Source organism: Scomber scombrus, chromosome 10 (genome assembly GCF_963691925.1).
Source record: "Scomber scombrus chromosome 10, fScoSco1.1, whole genome shotgun sequence".
NCBI classification, from domain to species: Eukaryota; Metazoa; Chordata; class Actinopteri; order Scombriformes; family Scombridae; genus Scomber; species Scomber scombrus.
Window position 1 is genome coordinate 18398648 of NC_084979.1, and position 22259 is coordinate 18420906.

The 22259-nt window shown below is 39.8% G+C and overlaps 2 protein-coding genes and 1 non-coding gene across 3 annotated transcripts in view; all 3 read right to left on the reverse strand.

Annotated features, from left to right (window-relative positions):
* Positions 1 to 2051, reverse strand: part of LOC133987663 (NACHT, LRR and PYD domains-containing protein 12-like) — a 32186-nt gene extending 30135 nt beyond the window's left edge. The window contains 1 exon segment of the mRNA XM_062427108.1: positions 1682 to 2051. Coding sequence (XP_062283092.1) covers positions 1682 to 2051 — 370 coding nt within the window.
* An 832-nt stretch (positions 2052 to 2883) lies between these two features.
* snai1b (snail family zinc finger 1b) lies at positions 2884 to 4456 on the reverse strand. Its single transcript, XM_062428021.1, has 3 exons — positions 4375 to 4456; positions 3477 to 4031; positions 2884 to 3175 (listed from the first exon to the last, which is right to left on the reverse strand). Exons 1-3 carry the CDS (start codon positions 4454 to 4456, stop codon positions 2994 to 2996), a joined length of 819 nt encoding a protein of 272 aa, XP_062284005.1. The 3' UTR covers positions 2884 to 2993.
* An 11836-nt stretch (positions 4457 to 16292) lies between these two features.
* On the reverse strand, positions 16293 to 16364 carry trnaa-ugc (transfer RNA alanine (anticodon UGC)). The gene has a single exon. It is a non-coding gene; the product is annotated as a tRNA-Ala (tRNA).
* Between the last annotated feature and the right edge of the window lie 5895 nt (positions 16365 to 22259).

Consider the following 22259-nt stretch of genomic DNA (forward strand, 5'->3'; position numbering starts at 1 on the left):
ACAGCTGTAGCCGCACCCAGATGCTTTATATCAGCACTTTTTTTTTGGGAAGGGTTGTGTTTATACAAGACAGACAGGCCACTTCCTGTGTCCCAAACATTACCACAAACACATACACTGAGAGCAAAGTAGTTGATGGAGAAAACTGCTATTTCAGCTTTCAAAAATGTCAGTAGCCCCACGTGTTAGGAAAGGTTTGTTTCATTGTTGACATGCAGCACTGCTTCCTATTACTCAAATCAAGATAGGGGAGTTTATGCAGCTCTGTAATCTGTTCTGTTGCACACATGCAAAGCCCCACTTACAACTCTAAACAGGACGATTGTTTAGAGAGATGCATATATTTCCAAGATGACAGCACTCTAAAACAAAATAGAACTCATCCGGCTGCAAATTGTCAAACATCAGCGTTTTTGTACACAAAACCAAAGTAGAATTCATTGTTCATGAAAGCAACATCAAGGCTTCTGCTTCGCTGGCAGAAAACCCCCACCATTTAATTTTTAGTGTTTTCATTAAATAGAGCGAGGTAGTAATGCTTAGACAGTCTTTCCATGGGAATAACACATGTGAGAAATTAAACTAAATGGCAATCCCCTTTTCTTCATAATTAGGTCAGCATAACATTATTTCCTGTTACGGGAAAACCTAATTATTACTATGACTCAAGGACAGTAGACAGAGGAGCTATCTCTATCTATCTCTCTCTTTCTCACTCACTGTATCTCTCTCTCTCTCTCTCATCTGTTAGATGGCTGTATTGTATGTCTGTCACTAATGGCTCAGGAATGTCACATTAGTCAGGGGCTGCATGCTTGACGCTGCGAACACTAAAACACTTTGAGGATACCAATATGACATTACACACATACATGCACACACACACTCTGCAAAAGAAAGGTGACAGGTCCAGTGATCTCATTGCCTCAAAGCAACAGAATGATAGACTGCCACCTACGCACTGCAAACCAGAATAATGTCCCACAAGCAAGATGGTAGGGTTAAATTTCAAAACGCCCGAAACATATAGAAAATACTGCTTAGTCTGTCTACTTTGGTGGCAATTTGCATCCAATTGTGGAGGAAAGCTCATATATCCAAAGGGGAAAAATTGAATTTCACCTAACTCTGTAGCATTGTTACACAAATTATGTGTCTTCTTCATCTTTTTTAATCATCCACCCCTGTTGCCCCGTCTCTATGTCCGTCAAATGTGACACCGTATCAGCAGTTCAAGCCGAGTTCAGTCCCCTGTGGCCTGGCTCTGTGACTCACTGCCTGTATAGGTGTGCAGCAGCTAAATGACTCTCACCTCTCGCTTCACAACAGCCCGGAGAGGTAGGCAGGCAAATGAAAAATCCCCCTTGATCAAAGTAATGTTCTTTATTCAATAGGTGTATGCGTTCGGTGTGTGTGTGTGTGCACCCGTGCACGCATACATGTGTGTAATCTTTCAGGTGCTGTTTACATTGGGCAAGCCAAGTCATGCAATCTGATCTCAAGCCTCCTCAGTCCCCCCTCAAACACACACACACACATGCATCTACCTCTCAACACTGAGAGGTATTGGAGGAAACACGTTGTTACCTCACTAAGACATGCTGGCGTCAGTGTGTGTGGGTCAGGAGGGCAGCAGGGATTGCAGACACATTGCTGCCATATGTGCACTCTGTATGTTCACCTTCAGCTGCGCTCATAAGCGCAGACTTCCTCCAAAAGTTCCTACAAGGTAACAGGAGTTTACTGAGCAGATGGCTGCACAGACTGAGTGGATCTGCGTCAGTCCTGAGGTTCTGCCAGCAGCCTCCAGCGCCTGCCTCTCTGGGGTATATTTGTTGGTCTTCAGCCTGTTTCCTGCTTCCATCTGTGGCCGCTCCTACAGCAGGAACTGGGTCAGTGGGATTCCCACACTCAGCTAATTTCACCATGACTTTCTTCTGCAAACCTCGCCCGCTCTGGCCTTCTTGCTCAGCATCTTCCTCTTGCTTGTGCCATGAGTTTTTACTTACCTCCCTTTCTCCCACCTGCAGCCACCCTCTTCTCTTGAGCATGTGTTCTCCATGTGTGCTGATAGCCTGCCAGGTGTGTGCAGGTGTTCCCCATATCACTCAACATCACACAAACCTGTCCCCGCTCCTCCTAATGCACACACACATAGGTCTATCTTCCCATTCAGACACTGTCATGTCTGTCCTGATGGACTCATTTAGGGTTGCAAGTTAATACAATGCCTGTTGAAATGTTAATTAATTTTGGAGCCAATTGAAACAAGGGGGTCCACAGAAGGATTTTTTAAACAAAGCTTTTATTTACATGTGGCAGAAAAAAATGCACAACCTTAAAAAAGGCACATTCAACAAAATGATTCATAAAAACTGTATGTCAAATCTCATAAAAACAGTCAGTAAAGACATCGATGATTCAGACAATATTAGTAAGGACAGGCTGTGTTTTTTTTTGGTCAAGCTTAAGTGGTTCTTTCATGTCTGGTGACACTGTGTGTGTTTGTGGAGTTCGGAGGGTCACCTGTCATTGAGGTCACAGCTAAAACATCTCTCAGCGCCCTGCCTGCACAGTACACAATACACAGACAGCTGTCTCAACACACACACATGCCATGTATGTATAGTATGGTGAGGAATGACATCCCCGCATACACACAGACACACAAACACACCCAAGCAGCTGCAACATGGCCAGAGTCCCGGACCGGCCGGCACCAATGGAGTTTCCTGGGAATTAACTGCATGTCCAGCTGCCCTCAAATCACACACGTACATGCAGTTGACAGGACGCTGCAGAAATGTGCTGTGGTTACCAATATAACCTTAAAAATTTGAGCCCTGAAAATTTAAAAAGGCACTAAAAGCAACAGAACTCCTGTTTCCTTTTTCAGTCTTGTCATGGCTTTGAGCTGGCAACCATCTCCCCAAATGTCCTCTGGGTGTTTTGGCACGAATCAGGGGGGGAACAGCAGTCCAGGGAATGTGAGTCTATGAGGCAGGGCAGCATCCAGAGGCATTGTGTTTGTGCAGCAGGGACATGCGGCTGAAGGTCCGTGAGCAGGAGCCACACTGGTACTTCTTCACTTCGGAGTGTGTCTGCAGGTGTGCGCGTAGGTTGGAGCGATCAGCAAAGGCCCGGTTACAGTGCTGACAAGCAAAGGGACGTTCACCTGGTTGGAAAAGAGAAAATTGTTAGCTTCAGCAACACTTCCTTAACAGGCCAAAAGCTCTGTCCTCTGGTCATTGTTTTTCAAATGAGCTACAGATAACTTTAAAAGATCAGGAACACTATCCTATCTCACTTAATGCAGATTGCCTGTTTTCATGCATAACCACTGTGAGATAAGATTGTTCCATGCACATTTGCTCACACATCAATGAATATCAATGAGCACAAGGTGCAACCAGCTGTTACATTTACAAGTCAACAGAGCTTGCTGATCAATATGTGAAGTTGCTTTTGTGGCATACCTGTGTGTGTGCGAATGTGTCCTCTAAGCAGCCACGGTCTGGAGAAGGCCTTGCCACAGGTGGGGCACACACAGGGCAGAGTGTGTGACCGGATGTGCATCTTAAGGGCACCCAAGCTGGTGTACTCCTTTGGGCAGTGTTTGCAATGGAAGGCTGGGCGTGCCGAGGCCTCAGTGGGCAGAGACGGTGTCTGCTGCAGTGCAGTGCCATGGGAGAACTGGTGGTGGGACGTCTGATGGTGAGACAGCGCTGAGAGACTGTTGTAGCTTTTACTACAGTGCAGGCAGTGGTAGATGTGCTGGATGACGTCCGGGCTGGGGGGATCTGAAGTACGCCCACCATCCTCCTCTTCCTCGCCACTGCTGCTGAAGGGAGAGCTGCTAAGGTCCAGAGGGCCCAGTGGAGAAGGAGGTAGAGACACAGGAGTGACTGGGGAAAGGGGTGCTGGCAGGGTGTCCATGCTGCTGAAGAGTGGGCTGGCGGGGTAACAGGTCAGCGCAGAGCTGTTGTTCTGTGTCGGAAGTTCAGCTCGGGGAAAACTTTCTGGGACAAAAGCTGACAACACAGAAGAAAGGAAGTCAGGTGGATTTTCAGTGAACAGATAATCTAATAACACACTAAACTTGTTTTCATTCTTGGTGTCTTGTTACAGACAGAATTCAACACAACTCTGAGTCCTCTATCTTTTCCATTAGTACATTTTCCAGTTGATGGACAACACTTGATTGTCTGTATTGAACATGCAAGATATAGTAAATGTCCACTCTTATCTGCCATATGGGTCTGTTCTAGGTAACTTGATGAGGACCCCATGGCTGACTGTGATTCATGCCTGGGTTTGAAAATGTCAGGCATAATCACAAATGTATCTAATTTAGTAAATGACAAACTAACTTACCGGTTTGACTCTCAAGTTGGCTCTCCCTGTAGTATGGCTTCTTGTTGGAGAAATACTTCTTGACAAGGAATGACCGAGGCATGTTGAAATCTGGTTTCTCGGATTAATTTTTAAAAATAATTCCCACGGAGGAGTGCACTCAAATTCAATCAGCTCTCCTTCACAGAGCTGCTGTAATTAGTCGGACCACAAGTAAAACGCTTGGGGAGATGCACAAGACAGCTTCCAAGGCTACCAAGTATTTTGATGAGGGGATAGCAAAGTTGCCTCCTCATATAGTAACAAGAGGGGGAAGAGGCAGCGGGGTGGGTGGGCAGATCTCCGCCCAAAGACACACCCCGTATGTGTCAGGGCGCCGCCAGCCCCATTCACCACAGGTGCCCAAATGTGCCAAACGCTGCAGCAAATCGCAAATCTAATTGTGCATTTCACGCCTCTAATGGCTCACTCTTTCCCTTAAGGCATGTACTTATTGTCATTAAATGTGAATAGATGAATGTAATTCAAAGTGAAATACAGCCGAAATGTGTGTTGTTTTGTACTTGAAGGCGTAAAAATGTGCACTTGAAGGCGTAAAAATGTGCACTTGAAGGCGTAAAAATGTGCACATGAATGCTTTAAGAAAGATGATTGCAGGATGCAAAACAGATGAAACGTTTTCAAACCAACAGGATTTTTATGAAAAACTTTCTTACAACTCATATCTTCACTACATGTCCTCTCCTCTAAAAAAACGTGAATATGACAACCTGAGGCTGGAGCGTCCTCTGTTGGCTCATAATGTAATCTGTGTGGTGGCCCACCACTTAATACTTCGTCTCTAGAATAATCATGAAAATGTGCAGAAAATGGTGAACAAGAGTAGGATCTGTGTTAGCCCTCTTTGAAAACTCAATGTACAAGTTCTTTAAAAAAGAAGTGAGATCATTTCCCCTGACAGCCTTACATTTGTGTTGGTAATGTTCTTTTATATCCGACAGGATTATTTGGGACAGGTCATTTTTCTTTTATGACAAAGTATCTGACATGCGCATTTTGTAACAATTTACGAGCGTTTAGACTCCTACGCCGCCAAATAAGTGACATTTTATGATTGCTCTTTTGTGTGCCTGTTGCTCGGGGCATTTACGCACCCCGGTGAGGAGGAGACATTTTTTAAAAGGCGTAGAAGAGAAACGCTCTGTTCTCTGTTCTCTCTTCAGTACAACACATCAGGCACTCAGTTCATCCTCACATCCTTTCTCTGCGGGGAATATAAGCGTTTAAATAAAAGAGGCACTGTTCTCCAACGTGCTCACAGCACGATCTGGGGTAAAATTAACCACGTTGACAGGCACAATATGATGATGTCAACCCATGCAGGGCCCTAAATCCTGTGCCTTTAGGTGGCAAGAAGTGTAGCGACCCAGGATAACACCCCGAGAGAAAAATGGGCTTCACGTTTTATCTTTTTTCTTCTTCATGTGCGTAAAAGTGCGTCATCATGTGTGCGTAATTATAAGCAATCCTCGTTATGTTTATGATCGTGATGAACAATTTTCACAGGTTTAAGAGGAACACGAAAAACATGAGTTTTGAATTTTCATTGCTGAATGTGACGTGAGGTATATTGATCTGACTCTGTAGGTGCACACAACCCATGTGAGCCCTAAAATCAGGTGCCAGCCATCATACTGGAATTTCGCGGTCTTCAGTGGTCCTGTTTAACATTGCAAAGGGAGTGAAAAGCTCCTTGGTGGCAGGTTGAGTGGTGGATGATGGGGGTGTGCACCTGTCTATAGGCGCCATTGTCAGGGCATGCCCAAAAGTTCACACGTCGTTAGAGCGCTTGTTGACGCCGCCACGTAGACTGGGGGTCAGGAGGGCAGGACAGCAGTAAAAACAAAAAGCAAATAGTAGAGACACACGTGAAAGTAATCTAAGGTGCAGGACTACTGCTAGGCATGAGTCTGGCAGTGAAAATGGTATTTGAGACATTTAAACTAATTGTTATAAAGCAGATTAGTAGTTCTATATAATCATTTATATTAGATATGTGTGTATATCTGTGAGTCAAACACACACAAACACAGAAAAAAAGACAAAGTGAAACATCCACCTGACACACAGAAGGCTGTAAGTGAAAACAGCTGATTACACAATGTTGAATTTGCTCCTCTGAGGAGAGCAGTTCAACTGTAGGGATGATTGCAGACAATTTGTGTTACAAAAGGGTTTTAAAGTGACCTCATGACATACAGAGGACGTGAAGACATGAAAAGTTCGCTGCTCCGAACAGATGTTTTCCTCTCTGGCCTCAGGGATAAATCAGCCTGTATTCTCAAACTGTGTGGCTGAAACCTCTTCAAACTAAAAATAATGAAGACGAGAAATCATTCATTCCGATCTAAGGGAGGTTTTGCTTGTTAATGCCAAAAAATGTTGCTGCCAAAGAGAACGTGCTGCTTTGAAAGTAATAATGGATGTATGTTGTGTAGTTTTAGTGGCTTACTGTCTGAGGAAAATTGTTCAAGCTTTTTGTAAGAAAAAATATTGGCAACAGTTTATTGATTGCATGTGAAAGCTTTGCTCACACCTGTTACACTTGTTCAGCCTCTTTTTTAACTTTTCATGCTGAAAGGCAAACATGTGTGACCCCATAGCTCATCCTTCCTATCTTGACCTCGCTGTGCTTTTTGTCATATATACTAAATAAAAATACTTTAAAAATACAGAAATGAGGTTAGTCAGGATGTCACCTAGAAAAACACAAAATGTGTCACACAGTCACAGGTAATCGTGTAGAGCAGGTTATAGAAATTGTTCAACTGAGCCGAATAATACCATCATTTATGAGAGAATACATGAATGAGAATACTTAAAAAGAAACATCGGAGAGGTTTCTAATAGATCACAGACAGATGTAAGGCTGTTCTAACAGATACATGATTTATACTGTTTATTATTACAAGAACAGCAAGATGAATCATATTGTGTTTGACATTTATTGCAATCAGTACGCTGTGCTGCTGCTAATTACATTATAGACTAGTGCTGTACTTTGTGTAAATATTACTGTGCATATGTATGTATGGGATATTATTTTCACTTCTGTTTGATTTTCATTAAAACACGAAGTTGCTGCAGTACTGATGAAAACTAATGGGAATCCAAATAAATGAACAAATTATAAGTTGATATGAAATAGAGAAAATGGAGCTTAAACACCATCAGGAGATGTAAGCTGCTGTGTCTATGACAGCACTGGTCACTGACATCATCAAGATTAGGAAAGAGAAAGTGAAAATTAAAGTAAAAAATGAAAACAATAATGACAACTCACATAGGTCAAACAGAATTTAATTATTTTCAAAAACTAGTTTCAGAGAAGATTTTATTGGTTTTACTTGTTATCGAAACCCATCTTTTCTTCATGCTGTCAGACTCTTTTACCTTTTTGGATTTCTTCCAACTGACAAGACTGAAGAAGATCCCAACATCATCACTGATCTGTCGGCATGAACAAAAACATTTTCTTCAACATTAATAATTTCTCTGACATGTATATTATGGATGGAGACATGAAACACAGTTAGGTGAAACACTTTAAGGTGCTGTATTCATGGCAACACTGATGGGTCATGTCATAAAATCCTGCAAAACAAATCTCAGTTTTGTCGGGGATTAATAGTGAAGTTGACATTTGATATTTAATATGCTTTGGTTAAAAACAGTTTCTATATTTTTAACCAACTCTTCATTTCATCATCTGAATACATTTCAAATCATGTGTGAGCTGATGGGTGGCGACCATTTTTCACCCCATTGCCCTTTCAAGTGTTTGAAAAAGAAGTCAACTCCCGTGATCTGTTGTGATTGTACAAAATGTGTTTTGATCAAGTGACAAAGCACATAAAGTGAGTTGAATAGAGCAGCTTAAAGCCATGTTTTTTTTTTCATTTTAAAACCAGTACTGATAGCTCTTGAACAATCAGGTGCTTTGTAACCTTTCAGTGCATTCAGACGACAGGTAACGGCCACTCAGACACATTTACATTTGATGTATATGCAGGTTGACCCCGCATAGTGTTCTTTGTACATGCGACGATTCAAGGGATGCATTAGATTTCACAAGATGTAAGTCAGAGGGCGGATGTGACGATACAGTGATTCTCTAGTTGAATGTGAAAGAAAATAATGAGTCTGTGGTTAGCAGCAACTATCAGTGTGCACTGATGTCTCTTCACGTAGAGCCAGTTCACTTCTTGCTTGGTGTGTTCAGCCTCAAAGATTACAACTAGCTGGTCTGTAGACTCTCTTTAAGGAGGATTCAGAGATCAAAAGTGTCTTTATGAGTGATTATTCATCACATTAAAGGTTTGGATGTGTTGTGCCTTATTATGACGTTATCTTCAACCCACCCACATAACACACTAGTATAGATATGAGCATGTCAGCTGATTCATTAGGAGTATTTATAATGTGCGTGAATTGCGTCACACTACTTCAACACTGTGTGACTGTTTGTTTATACATGTAGACTGGAGTGTGTGTGAGTGTTGCGCTGTAGTTCAGAGGTCCATAAGACCAGCAGGAGGGAGATAAGATTATCCCAGAGGAATGCAGAGCTGGCTGTATATACACACACTCCCACACACATGCTCTGTGCTGCCTCTCCGTTCAAATCTATACATTAGATGCTCACATATTTCAGTGAAATCTAGGTTACTTCTTTGCAAAATGACATTCAGCTCACTGGATTACACAACTCCCTGCATATGGTAGGTCTTGTGTAAAGTGACCAGAGCAGAGTTTGTCCAGGAATGCTTGAAACTTCTCGTCCCTAGCTCAGTCCATTCTGGTCAATGCAGATGTATACTGTAGATTTTCCTTATTGTCCTTTTGCAATTTTAGTATACTCTGTACAGTACAGACAATATCTATTGCATGCCCCTCTGAGATTTTTCCCCTTTTTTCCCTGATAACATGTTTTTATGGAGTTTTTCCTTATTTAAATTAAGGGTGTAAGAAAAGAGTGTGTCATATTCTGTACATGTTGTATCTTTTGTGATATTGGGCTAAACAAATACAATTTGACTTGACTGACTTATGAAAATGTATTGTTTATAATGTGTTCACATTTCCTAACATTCACCGGTTCCAATATTAAAACATATTGATCAAGATAGTTCAAATAATCTGTGCTTAAAGAATGAAACATACATTTATGATAAAACAAATGTTCCTGTATTAACTTAAAACAAGAAAAAAACGAATGTTTAACCATAATGATGATATGAAACTTTCATTTACCCAGTGGTGGAAAGCTGAAAGTACAATTATTTATCTGTCTCATAAATCATGATAATGTACTGCAAAGCATCGACACAGCTGCAAGAAACTGAAGCTAACCAACACAGACTTGACCAAATGTGATCCATATTTTCTAATAATGATCCCTTAAAGTTAGTGCACATCATCAATCTATCTATCCATCCATCCATCCATCCATCCATCCATCCATCCATCTATCCATCCACACATACATACATGCATCCATCAATCCATCCATCCATACATCCATATATACATACATACATACATACATACATACATACATACATACATACATACATACATACATACATACATACATACATACATACATACATACATACATACATACATACATACATACATACATACATACATACATACATACATACATACATACATACATACATACATACATACATACATACATACATACATACATACATACATACATACATACATAAACAGGAAGCTAGATGTGACATAAAATAAATGAAGTATTTGACATAAAACAGGGAACAACAAATTAAAATAGAGACTAAAGATAGGAGTGTAACCCTAATATGTACTTAATATAAACTGTGCAATAATATTGATATATTGTAATATCATTTAGATTAGCACAAGTCGAGTTGCTTAAAGCTGTACAGCTGTAAGGTGCAGTACAGACAGTAATAATCACAACATTTGAGGATGAAAATTGACTCGTAACGTTTTAAATTGTTGAAATAAAACAATTCAATCATACAATTCAAATATCAATAATACAATTATGTATTCTTCTGTTTGGATGTACGCAGTGACTGTCTTTTTAAAATAGTCACTGAGGCTGTGACACTTCACGTTTCAGCAGATTGAAGAGAAAGAAAAATTTAAATGTTGAAGAATATTTTCACTTCTTCTTGCTTTGTCTCTCGCTTGATACTGTATTCCAGTTTGAAAGCAGAGGAGTTAGTACTTTATGTACTGTACTGTTGAAGTAGTGTAGTGTAACAAACCGTTGATCAAATACACCTGCAGTTTCATACATCTATCATCACCAGATAATACCACGTAAACAATAATGTTAGTAATTTGGTCAACTGTGTCATGATGCCTTAAACAAATGTTAGACAGCACAACTGATAGAGTTACATATTAGCAAACACTGTTTAATATTTATCTTAGATGGAAACATTTCCTATTTTTATATTCGGTGATGACAGTTAATTTTAGCTTAGAATACACTGTGTGAACTTGATATACAGTGCATGTTTTAGTTATGAAAACATACAATAATATAATACAAAGTGCTTTTCTGTATTCCTCCTTTTTCAAACTTACAGGTTAAATTTTTTTAATATCTTAAATAGTTGTCTATGCATGTGTGTTGATGTGTCCAAACACACACAAACAGTCTTCTGGAAATGCTAACAGAGATGGAATTGAGCCAGATGTGTGTTTGTGTGTCTCTGCTATGAGCTTATCTGGACAGCAGTCAGACACAACGCAGTCCAACCACAGGCCTCCTTTGATGTAATATATGGCACTGTTAAAGGTCATGTAATGGTCAGTGGTTTACAATCTGAGGAAAATGAATGAATGCTCTGGGAGAAATCCCAAGAAGAGTCAGAATCTGATGGGGTGGGTTTTAGACTTTTTAACAGAGAGAAATCAGAGCGTAAAAGTTAATGACTGCCTCTCTGAAGCACTGCTGTCCTCCACTGGATCCCCACAGGGATGTGTACTGTCACTCCTGATATATATTCTGTATACAAATGACTGTTGCAGTCAATATGAAAACAGGCACATAGTGAAGTTTGCCAATGATTCAGTTATTGTGAGCTTACTGGAGGATAATGAGTCAGGTCATGGCCCAGTATTGGATGATTTTGTTGCTTGGTGTGATGATGCCTTTTTACAGTTTAATGCAATCAAAACTAAAGAAATGTCAGTTTACTTCAGAAGGAATTCACCAGTCTCTACACAAACCACCATTAAGGGGGAGATAATAGAGAGTGGTGGAGTCATACAAATACTTGGGAACAGTTATTGTAGGTTGTGCTTTGACATTAACACTTCAGCGTTGTGCAAGAAAGGTAGCAACACCTGCATTGCTTAAGGAAACTGCAATGCAGGTCTTTTAATGTGGACAGAACCTTGATGACCATTTTTTATAAATCCTATATTCAATCTGTATTGTGTTTGTCCATGATTTGTTGGTTTGAAGGTCTGAGTGTGAAAAATAAAGCTGCTATCAACAAAATCGGGAAATACTGTGGCAAAGTGGTAGGAGTCACCCAGACAACACTGTCTGTAATTTTCCAGTCTCAAATCCTGCAGAAAGCCCAGTCTATTCTTCTGGATGACGCTCACCCACTTCACACAGATTTCCCAACTCTTCCCTCAGGTACCCATTTTAGGATACCACCGACCAGAACCAACAGGTTTACATTTTCATTTGTGCAAGTTGCAATCAATCTATTAAATAAGTTGCACTTTACTTAATAAAGATAGACACAATGCACTTTACACTCAATGCACTTTAATGCAATTTTTACTTCCATACCATTATTTTAAAATTGTTATGTCTGTATGTCTGTATGTCTGTAAATCTTAATCTTAGTTTTAATGTTCAAGTCCTGTTCTTTATGTCAGATATTGTTCTATGTACTGTCCTTTCTGTTGTCTTAATTGTTGTCTTTGGCCTGCAAGACCATTTGCCCTTTAGGATATTAATAAAATTGAAGTTGAAGTTGAAGTTGAAGTTGAAGTTGAAGTTGAAGTTGAAGTTGAAGAAAACTTCCTGCTTATTCACATTTTAAAAAGCATGTATTAGAAATATCAGTTATTTATATCTTCCATTTTCCAGTGTAGTATGTGTTTTCATGTATTGCTTTTTGTCTCCTAAATGTCTTTTTATGTTATATGAACAACACTTGACTTAAAATTGAAATGTAAAAATATATATATAATTCATCTACCTACATTTTCGGGAATTAAACGCATCACTTTTTCATTGCTGTAGTCATGTTTAGCCTCAGTTTTGCCAACTGGGCTGACAAGAATCTTTTGATTGGATTATCAGCACAATGTGAAGTAATGTCTGAACCTGTCCTCATTACTGATTTGTTTATACCTGCAGAGTTCAACACTTAATCATTTGCTGTTTTCTGTCCTCTGTCAGGGTCATTTTAGGTGAGGAAAGGATCAAACAAGTGGCGCCACCCACTGTTCACACTGTGAACTGGTGCATAGAGAGGCTATTCTAAACTGAACCACAAGAGGGCATTCAAAGACCAATAATGACCAAGTGATTGGGGGTTTTAGGTCAGTGGAAACCAAGGATCACATACTGTATCCTCTTGATTGTATATTTAAACAGCAGGTTAGTTAGTAAAGGCTGCAAAGATCACAGTCATATAGAAGACATTAATATCACTGAGCAGGTGAGGTGACTGAGCAGTATAAAATCCTTGAGCCTGATAATAATAGTCACACGTGCACACACAAATGAGGGTTGAGACTAGACACTGAGGAATGTGTGTGTTGTGCCAAACCCTGGGGCTGGATAAGGTCAACAATGTTTGTTGTGATGCAGACCGAAGTGACAGATTCAGACCTGTTCGTTGTTTCTGATGACTCAGTAACAAAACTTTCAGGTTGGACCATAAGATGCGTGCACTAATGACTTGATAGTGCAGTTGCTGTTAAAGAGTCCTATCTGAACAGGCATCGGACATGTTTTTTCCACAGGAAGCCTTGTTTAGAAAAGCTTAAATTTAGCATAACACTGTAATACATCTACTGCTTTGACATCTCTTTAAAAGGTACATACAGTACATAACAAAATTGAGTACACCCCTGGACAGTATCACTACAATGTTAAGTAATTACAAATCCTGTCAATGTGAACACAGTTTTATTTGTTTTTGGACCAAATCCAAGGCGAATGAAGTCAATTCATTTGAAAACCGAATGTTTGAATAATTTAACAATACTGAATGATCAATATTTAAGAATGAAGTGCTAGAAAAGTCAGAACACCCTTCATTAGTGAGACTCCATTCTTTGATTCTTTAATATTGTGTGACCGCCTTAAGTTTTAATGACACATTGGATCCTCCTGAGCAGGGATTATACCAGTCTTTACAATAATAAACAAAACAACACGCACATCCGCTACCCAGTTAAGGATGGGTGCTGGAGTTTATATCACCCCCTCTGCATGGATGTTTAACAAGTACAGACATTATGTTTTGCTAACGCAAAATGTAATGCTACAGGGCTTGAGGCAACCTGGTTTCTGATGGTGCTCCAATGTGTGTGAAATACGTGTTTTCAACTGTCTGTTTGTTTTTGCAATGTATGCCAACCCGCATGGACATTTGGGCATGTAAATGACATGCGTGGTGGAACAGGAAATCACTCCTTTTATGTTATATTTCTTTCCTGTATGATGATGATAGAAGGAGTTGGTTTTGTATGTGAAGTGGCATTGTTGACACCGACCAAATAGGTAGTAACCAGAGGGGATGGAACTAAGACAATTCGATGGTGAGTGGGAGGGGGGGACCCACCCGGTCAGAGTTTTCACTTCCTTCTTCTTTAAAAACTCTTGTTTGATTTTTGCAGTGTGTTGTCATGTTGGCAAATTCCTCTCCTGCCAACCTTCTTGAGTCTGGTAGTCTTCTTTTCATTAAGTCTTACCATACAAACCTGATGGATCTGTCTCCTCCTTTTCCACCTTCAGGAATGTTTGCTTGACACCTGAGGTATGGATTTGTGACAATTATATAAAGGTGGTTCTTAAATGGCATTTTTAGGTTGTAATGTACAGACACAAAGTGTGTGGGCTAAGCAGCTGTGTGCACCTGTATAGTACATGTGAGGGCTTGACCATCAGAGTGGTCTTGTTTCACCACAGATAGTGTGTCCTGCTGGAAAACCGGTCACACAAATCTGTGTCAGCCTTGTTTTTTTCTGGGTTAAGTGTCTATCTCAGTGTGTTAGTGTGTGTGTGTGTGTGTGTGTGTGTGTGTGTGTGTGTGTGTGTGTGTGTGTGTGTGTGTGTGTGTGTGTGTGTGTGTGTGTGTGTGTGTGTGTGTGTGTGTGTGTGTGTGTGCGTGCGTGTGTGTAACCCTAACCCTAACCCTTTATAACTGTTCAACCAAATCCAAAATGAGTGTTGCCCCCAGAGTTTCTGTCAGTCTTGTCATTCCTTCCTCTGGCTGCAGGCTAAGTGAGCAAACTGCTAATTTAAACCCCTTCATTGAAGAATGTATTTCTCTGGCAGCCAACAATTAACAAAAACTGAAAGTAAATATACTGTATATTAATTTGAAAGACAATCAGTTACATTTTAAACTACAGATGTATAGTATTGACATTTTTGTATGATCAGCCATTGTACACAGCATCATTCAACACACATCAAGTGTGCTCAACTGTGCTTTTTTTGTAAGCCTCATTGGCTCACACAAATGTCCCTATCTTAAAATATGAAGGTGATTTACTTGTTGATGTTTGCAATGGTTGGGTCTAAATCAGAATAGTTATCTTATATGTAAAGAACTTACTTTGTTCCAATTAATGCTCAAGCTCTAAAAGATATAAATGAGCAGGTGACACACCACAACACAATGCAGGTTATTCAGTTTGGATAATATTTCGTGGTGTAAACAAAAGCAAGAGCTTTCATCACTGCGCATATGAAAATCAGTTGGTTGACCACACATACACAGATATTTCTTTGACAGAGAGAAATATTCATGGAGAACTGTAAGTGTAAATATCCCACAGAAAACCTGAAGAGATGAAAAGTTAAATGTTGACCTTTATGCAGGCCTGTTACTGACACGACTGACTGAATCCTCTTTCCCATTCTCTTTTGTGACTGATAAAAGATGGGATCAAAACAAAAAATAATAGTAAAAAAAGGGGCAACTAAATTCAACCTGTACAAACATCTCAGCACACTATCACTGAGCGTGGACTTTCATCCTTGACCAATACAATAAACCTATAAGGTGGAGATTATTTTGTCACATATATCCACGCATATTAACTTAAATGTTCAGTATACCAATCATGTCTAATATACATACATAAATATCACATTACATTACATTTTATAAACAACCTTTATTCATAACTTAACTCTTTAAATGTCTAACTAGTGAATGCTATCTTACCAAATCTAACTGAATATGGTAAAACAAAAATTATACAATCACCATTTAATATGTTTTTTTCATTAATCAATTAAATTAATAAAAACATGACATCAAATCAGTTCAATTCGTTTCAATTGAGACTTGACCAAGGGCACAGCTGATGGGGGTCATTAGAAGAACAACAAAATATAATGTATACCAAAAAATATTTAATTACGCAATATCTCAGTAACGTTTGAAACAGTTCACTTAGCTGAAAGTTATACAATGAGAATAAGCCTAATCGGCAAAGTTAACTTTAAGGTTTACGATTTTAAAAGCGTCAAGAATTTCTTGTTTTGTAATGCAAACGAGACAATACGCTGTGTGTATCTCCTATATAGAAAGTTTTTATATATGATAACATTAACCTCGTAAATACACAAAAGGTGAAAGCGTATGCAAAAGTTGTGGAGATGCCGGGGATTGAACCCGGGGCCTCATACATGCAAAGCATGCGCTCTACCACTGAGCTACATCCCCTACTTGTGAAGTGCAACGTGATGACGTGTATAAAAAGATTAGCATGCGGGTACATGTATGGGGTTGTAACTGTGATGATAGAGGCACGGAATATTTTTGTTCCGACCACGACCAAGTTATGTTATTCCAGGTCATAACTTCAGTTTGGCCTCAACCTATTGAACCATCCCTATGTAGTCGGACTATTTTTCGTTTGTGTAATGTTATGTCAGTTCAACCAAAGTAGAGACGTTTTGTTTAAATTTGAAAAAAAAAAGGTACTTGAACGGAAGAGGATCCAAACTGTTTTTAGTGACGGTTTGCAAACATGATACCTAAACTGACGTCAGTATGAATGAATGGAAAAGAAACTGTTATATTTGAAGCTTGTTTTCTTTTATCTAATCCTTGCTCTGTGCTATTTTTAGCCTGCAGGTCATGTTTTGGTTTCAGAGCTAGGGCGCACGTCCTGGAAGGGGGCCTCTTCTTCCCACACTATCTGCAAGAAAAGCTGGTGGAGGTGAAGGTACATTTCAAGAAAGACTGACAGGACACCTACAGCACAATAATTCTCAGAAAAACTGAGCCAAACCCTATAGAGACTAAAATACAGGGCTTTTTTCATCAGTCAAGGTACCCTAATCCTTTGGGGAATTTAAAATAGCTCCCTCGTGAAGTTTCATAATATCCTCCAGGGGAGCAGGAATGAAGGGGCTGAAGTCCCCCCTCTGGAGAGCACAGCCTGTCCTGACTCTTACTGTGTTTATCAGCACACCCTTGCCAAGGACACCACTTCCAGGCCCTGTTTGCTCTAGCCTTGTAGGGACAGACCCATGGGATGCACGCATGGCATGAGGCCTTTAGGAGAGCTCAAGAAGGCTCTAGTGGAAGGAAAAAGGGAAAGGGTGAGAGGGACTGAAGCCTCCCCAGCCTCCTCTCTCTCTCCGTCTGCAGAATGAAATACATTGGTTTGCAGAGGGGTCTCCCAGCAAGGGAGGGGGCAGTGGTGGCATATCAGTTCTGTTGTTGATGTTGTGGTGGTGTGATTTTGGATGGGTGACAGGAACCTGCCATGTTGAGTCTATGCTGAGTAAGGAATAGTAGAAGTGTTATGTGTGTTCAGGGGGTTATCTTGGGACTGTGGAGTGCTGTTAGGGGCAGCATGTACAGACACACTGTATGCAATATGACACTCAGACAGAAATTTGTTATCTAAGGCCGCAGACCTCTAAACGTCACAGTGGACAGTGCAAGAAGGGAATGATGAGGGCAAGACTGAGATAATAAAAGGAAGTAAACTACACTTTTTTAACTTCATGTAGGCTATACTGTAATCTTTGTTTTATATTTCAAATTAACATTGGTGTGAAGTTTAAATCATATATTTCAAGTTTGTACTTGCATTGCTTTTGTATTTGTCTCCATACCTGTGTTTCTGATATACACAGACACAGTGCAGTGGGCCTGGAAACAGATTTAAAAAAGCAGTACCTATCATGCATAAACTCAAGTACTTTTAACAACTTTATACCTGAAGGGAGTTTAAAGGAGCATGTATATATGTTTTATTTAAAACCATCTTAAAAGTAAGTAGTTATTATAACCATGTAATAAATAAAGTAATGTAAGAATTACAATATTTTTCTCAAAACTATAGTATAATACTTAATAAATAAATGTACTTTTGGACCAAACATCAAGGGTTTGAAGCCTCAAAGGCTGAGATTTGGCAACAATAGCTTAAATCAGCAATTGAACTTTATACAGATGATTTTTTCCCTGTATATCCCGGTGGGACTTATAAATCTCGATACCTTGAATAACCCTTTTCACGGTTTGTCAGTTTCTTTTGTATAACACCCATCAAAGGTTGCATAACACCCATCAAAGGTTGGACTTTGGAGTTATTGAAGCAGGTGTTTTAAAGGAATAGTTTGACACTGTTGTAAAACACTCATATTCACTTTTTTTTTGATTAGATGAAGGATTGATAGCACTGAGCAGTAATTCATTTACATTAGCATTAAAACTGGAAACAGGATGAACAGCTAGTCTGGCTCTCTCCAAAAAAAAAAAAACTTCCTACCAGTTCTTTTAAAAACTCACTAACCCACGTTATATTTTGTTTGTTTCTTCTGGACATAAACAGCAAAAAGAAACAAAAAAACAACTAGTGGATGCTTTACAGGAAGTTGCATGCTAATCTTAGTGACCACCTGCAGTGTTCGCTGGTTGTCTGCCAACCTGAGGCTGACACAAGATCCCAGCAGATCACTCCCCATAAAACTACAACTTGTCGCCTCTTTATTCCGGACTCAAATATCTCAGCAACTATTTGACGGATTGCTGTGAACTTTTGTAGAAGCATTCATTGTCCTCAGACGTTGAATCCTACTGACTTTTGTGATCCCCAGATATTTCCTCTAGCACCACTACAAAGTTGATATTTATTGTCCTTAGTTAAATGTCCTGACAACTATTTAGATGGCCATGAAATGTGATACAAACCTAAATGTCCCCATCAGGATAAACTGTAATACATTACTGGTGCTTTAACTTAATCTACCACCACCATCATTAGATAAGAATTCCAAATACAAATACACAATACACAACACAATACAAACAGTTGCATTAATCCAACAAGGGGCAATTTGTTTGAAGCAGCTTGTTTTACATACAACCCAATAACATACAAAAACAAACAAATAAATAATATACAGCACAAAAAAGGGATTAAAAAAACACCAGAGTGATGTATGCATAATACAAATCCATAAATCAGATGAATAAATTACCTTGATAATCAGATAAGGCATTTACCAACAATGGAAAGACTTTGGAGCATTTAATAGTTGAATTGCAGGCTACTAAATGCTCTGTAGGTTTTACCTAAAACAACACTCACATTCCCATCTGCCTAAATTGAATTTATGTGCCAATTAGCAAATGTTAGCTGAACTATAATGGGTTATTGTGAACATGCTGTTAGCATGCTGATGTTAGTATTTAATTGAAAGCACCACTGTGTAGCCAAACAGGTGCAGCCGCAGAGTTGGTGCACTTTGCTTTGTATATAAATAAACAAGATACAGTGTGTTCATTAGCGAGTCATGGAACCAACACGTTTTGGCTTGTGGCCTTCACCAGGGTAAATCAAACAGCTGTGCTGGTTGGCTCCAAGTTCTTGTTACTGGCGTCTTGACCTCTTCCGACTTGGAAGACTTCAGACCTTTCCGTGCTCATGGTAATAGGTGAAGTTGTGCCAGAAATCCCTACTGGCTCCATTCTTAATGCACCGATATGAGAATGGTTTAGACCCAATCGAAGTCTTAAAGGTGAAGTGTGTAGAATTTAGTGGCCTTAAGCAAAAATGAGAATACAATACTCATAAATATGCTTAAATTAGCATATAATCACCTGAAAATAAGAATGATTGTGTTTTCGTTACCTTAGGATGAGGCCTATATCTACATACGAAGTGAGTCCTCTTCCATGGAGCCTGACATGTTGCACCTCTATGTTTCTACAGTAGCCCAGAATGGACTAACCAAACACTGGCCCCAGAGAGGGCCTTTCCTTTTTTGTGAGTTTTGCAACCACCATAAGTTCTTCTACACGCTTTTAAGTGGAGGATGAGGGAAGGAGTCTTACCTCACTGCTAGATACCCCTAAATCCTAAACACTGCACCTTTAACAAGAAGGAGTATTACCTCACTGCTATATACCCCTGAATCCTAAACACTGCACCTTTAACAAAAAAGGGAGGGAAAATCCCCAAATGTCATAGTATTCCTTTCAATGACCTTAAATATAGCAGCTTCTTGTACAGATCTGCAACCTGAACAGCCCCACTGTGTCACATGTAGGTCATTACAGTGCTGCTGGCACTGTAAGGTAGTGGTAACACAAGGGAGCAGGTCCGACCTATCTCCTGGGGCTGCTGGTCTTATCATCCGCCAGCAGCCACTTACACTGGGGCAACGAGGCCTGGGAGAGAGGGGGCCCCGAAAATAAAACCTGCAGGGCAAGGTAGACTCAAAACACATGAAGAAAAGGTCAATAAGGTTAGTTAAACAAGAAGTCAATTAAAACATTTTGTGGAGTTTGTGGAAACTCAGTTATTAGACTTCATCAATGAAATAATGTCTGTTCACTAACATTGTATGGTTTCCAAAGACAGGGTTTGACTGGATACACCTTTACTATTACACATTTAACAAAAAAAACAATGAATCTTGCCTAACCATGGTCAGCTTGTTGTAAAAATAAAAATAAAAATGAAAAAAAATATAGAGGATGCTTCTGTGAATTTTCAGTGTTAGTAATGTCCCAGCACAGCACATCCCATCAGGATCTGTTTTTTTCCTGGCCAAGGAAGGGATGAGTTGTCAAACAGCCTCTCACAAACAAGTTACCTTACTGTCTGTTTCAGGCGTCATCACACATCAAGTCTCCTGAGTCAACCTGCCCATGGCCACACCTTGGTCTTTAACAAAATAGCAGTGTTTACGACACAGGGTTTGGTTGCTAGGATGGCTTCCGCATTTATACACATGCTTTAGTCAGCTGTGTAAGCTGGGGCAGGGACAGGCATGCTGTTAAACAAGAGCTTCATGTCACATTCATGAACATGAACACATGCAGGGAGAAAAGGGGGGGGGGGGTGAGAGGGAGAGAGGGAGACATTGCTGTGACCTTTCACCCATTTCTCCAACCAGCTTGGGAAACTGTGGGAATCCTGTGAAGTCTGGCGGCTTCAGTGAAAGCTCCGGCTTGATAATATAGGGAAGGGGAAAAAAGAAGTAGACAGTGGAAACCCATAGCCTCTTCTCTGTCTGTGTCTTTCTGTGTCTTACATTCAAACTTCAGTTTTTTATCATCAATTATTAAAAGTGTCTTGAATAATATGTATAATGAATAATCAGTTACTGGCATTGCAATACATGCTACAAGGACATGGTGTAACATGTTCCACTAGGCTTGTGACTTCTGATTAGTTTGAGAACACAAACATTAACACGAGCACAGATGCACAAACTGTTCTCGCTAAATGTTTGTGTTCACTGTGTTACCAGGTTTTGGATATCATCATCACTGCTAGAAGGATGTGGGTGCTTTTGTACATGTGTGTCTGCATGAGTTGCCTAGCACCTGGTAACCGTATAAGCCGAAACCTTATCATCCTGCTGTTCGAGAGCTCACACTGTGCTGGACTCCTGCTATCGGCTCTCGCCAGTTAGCTACTAACATGACACACTCGAAAAAAAGTATAGCTTACTGAGGAGTGTGTAGGAGACACAGACCTCTGGACACACAACGCTGTAAGGCGCGATTTGTTTGTTTTCAATTTACATTAAAGCTGTCCACCCACAGGCCTGATCAAACATAACATGACATAAACTGAGTGCAATGCTGAAACAAAACATTGCAATTTCATGATCTATGCGAAATGCAAAAGGATGCTACACACATAGAATATCTGTTAATCCCTGTTAGCTCTACTTAGAAGAAAGTGTAAAGTAGACTTTCCTCAATATAATACAGTCTGATCACAGATAGATCCACAACCATGGTATCTCCTTGACCACTGGCTGAGTAAGTCAACAGTTGGCATGTCGCACAAATACATCTTTAAAGCTTTTTTTTGGTATATAAGGTAAATATATAAAAACGTATTTTTTGAACAAGCACATATAAAAGAATCAGGGGAAAAAATCCAAAAGGATATGCACCAGGACTAACCACACAATATTAATTAACACACTACATGCACATTTCTGCCATCAGCGAGGTCAAACTACAAGATTATTCTCAAATTTGACCTGGCTCCAGTTAGAACAGTAAAATATGATTCATATCATCATGATGTTTCCTACTGGGCTGAGTTTTAGTTGTAAAGGAGGACGAATGAAT

Excerpts from the sequence above, each read along its gene's own strand:
- snai1b (XM_062428021.1), bottom strand. The coding sequence starts at position 4,456 with ATGCCTCGGTCATTCCTTGTCAAGAAGTATTTCTCCAACAAGAAGCCA. Across the intron at positions 4,032-4,374 it reads CCAACTTGAGAGTCAAACCG|CTTTTGTCCCAGAAAGTTTT; the intron begins GTAAGTTAGTTT and ends CTGTGTTGTCAG. Across the intron at positions 3,176-3,476 it reads ACACATTCGCACACACACAG|GTGAACGTCCCTTTGCTTGT; the intron begins GTATGCCACAAA and ends TTTTCCAACCAG.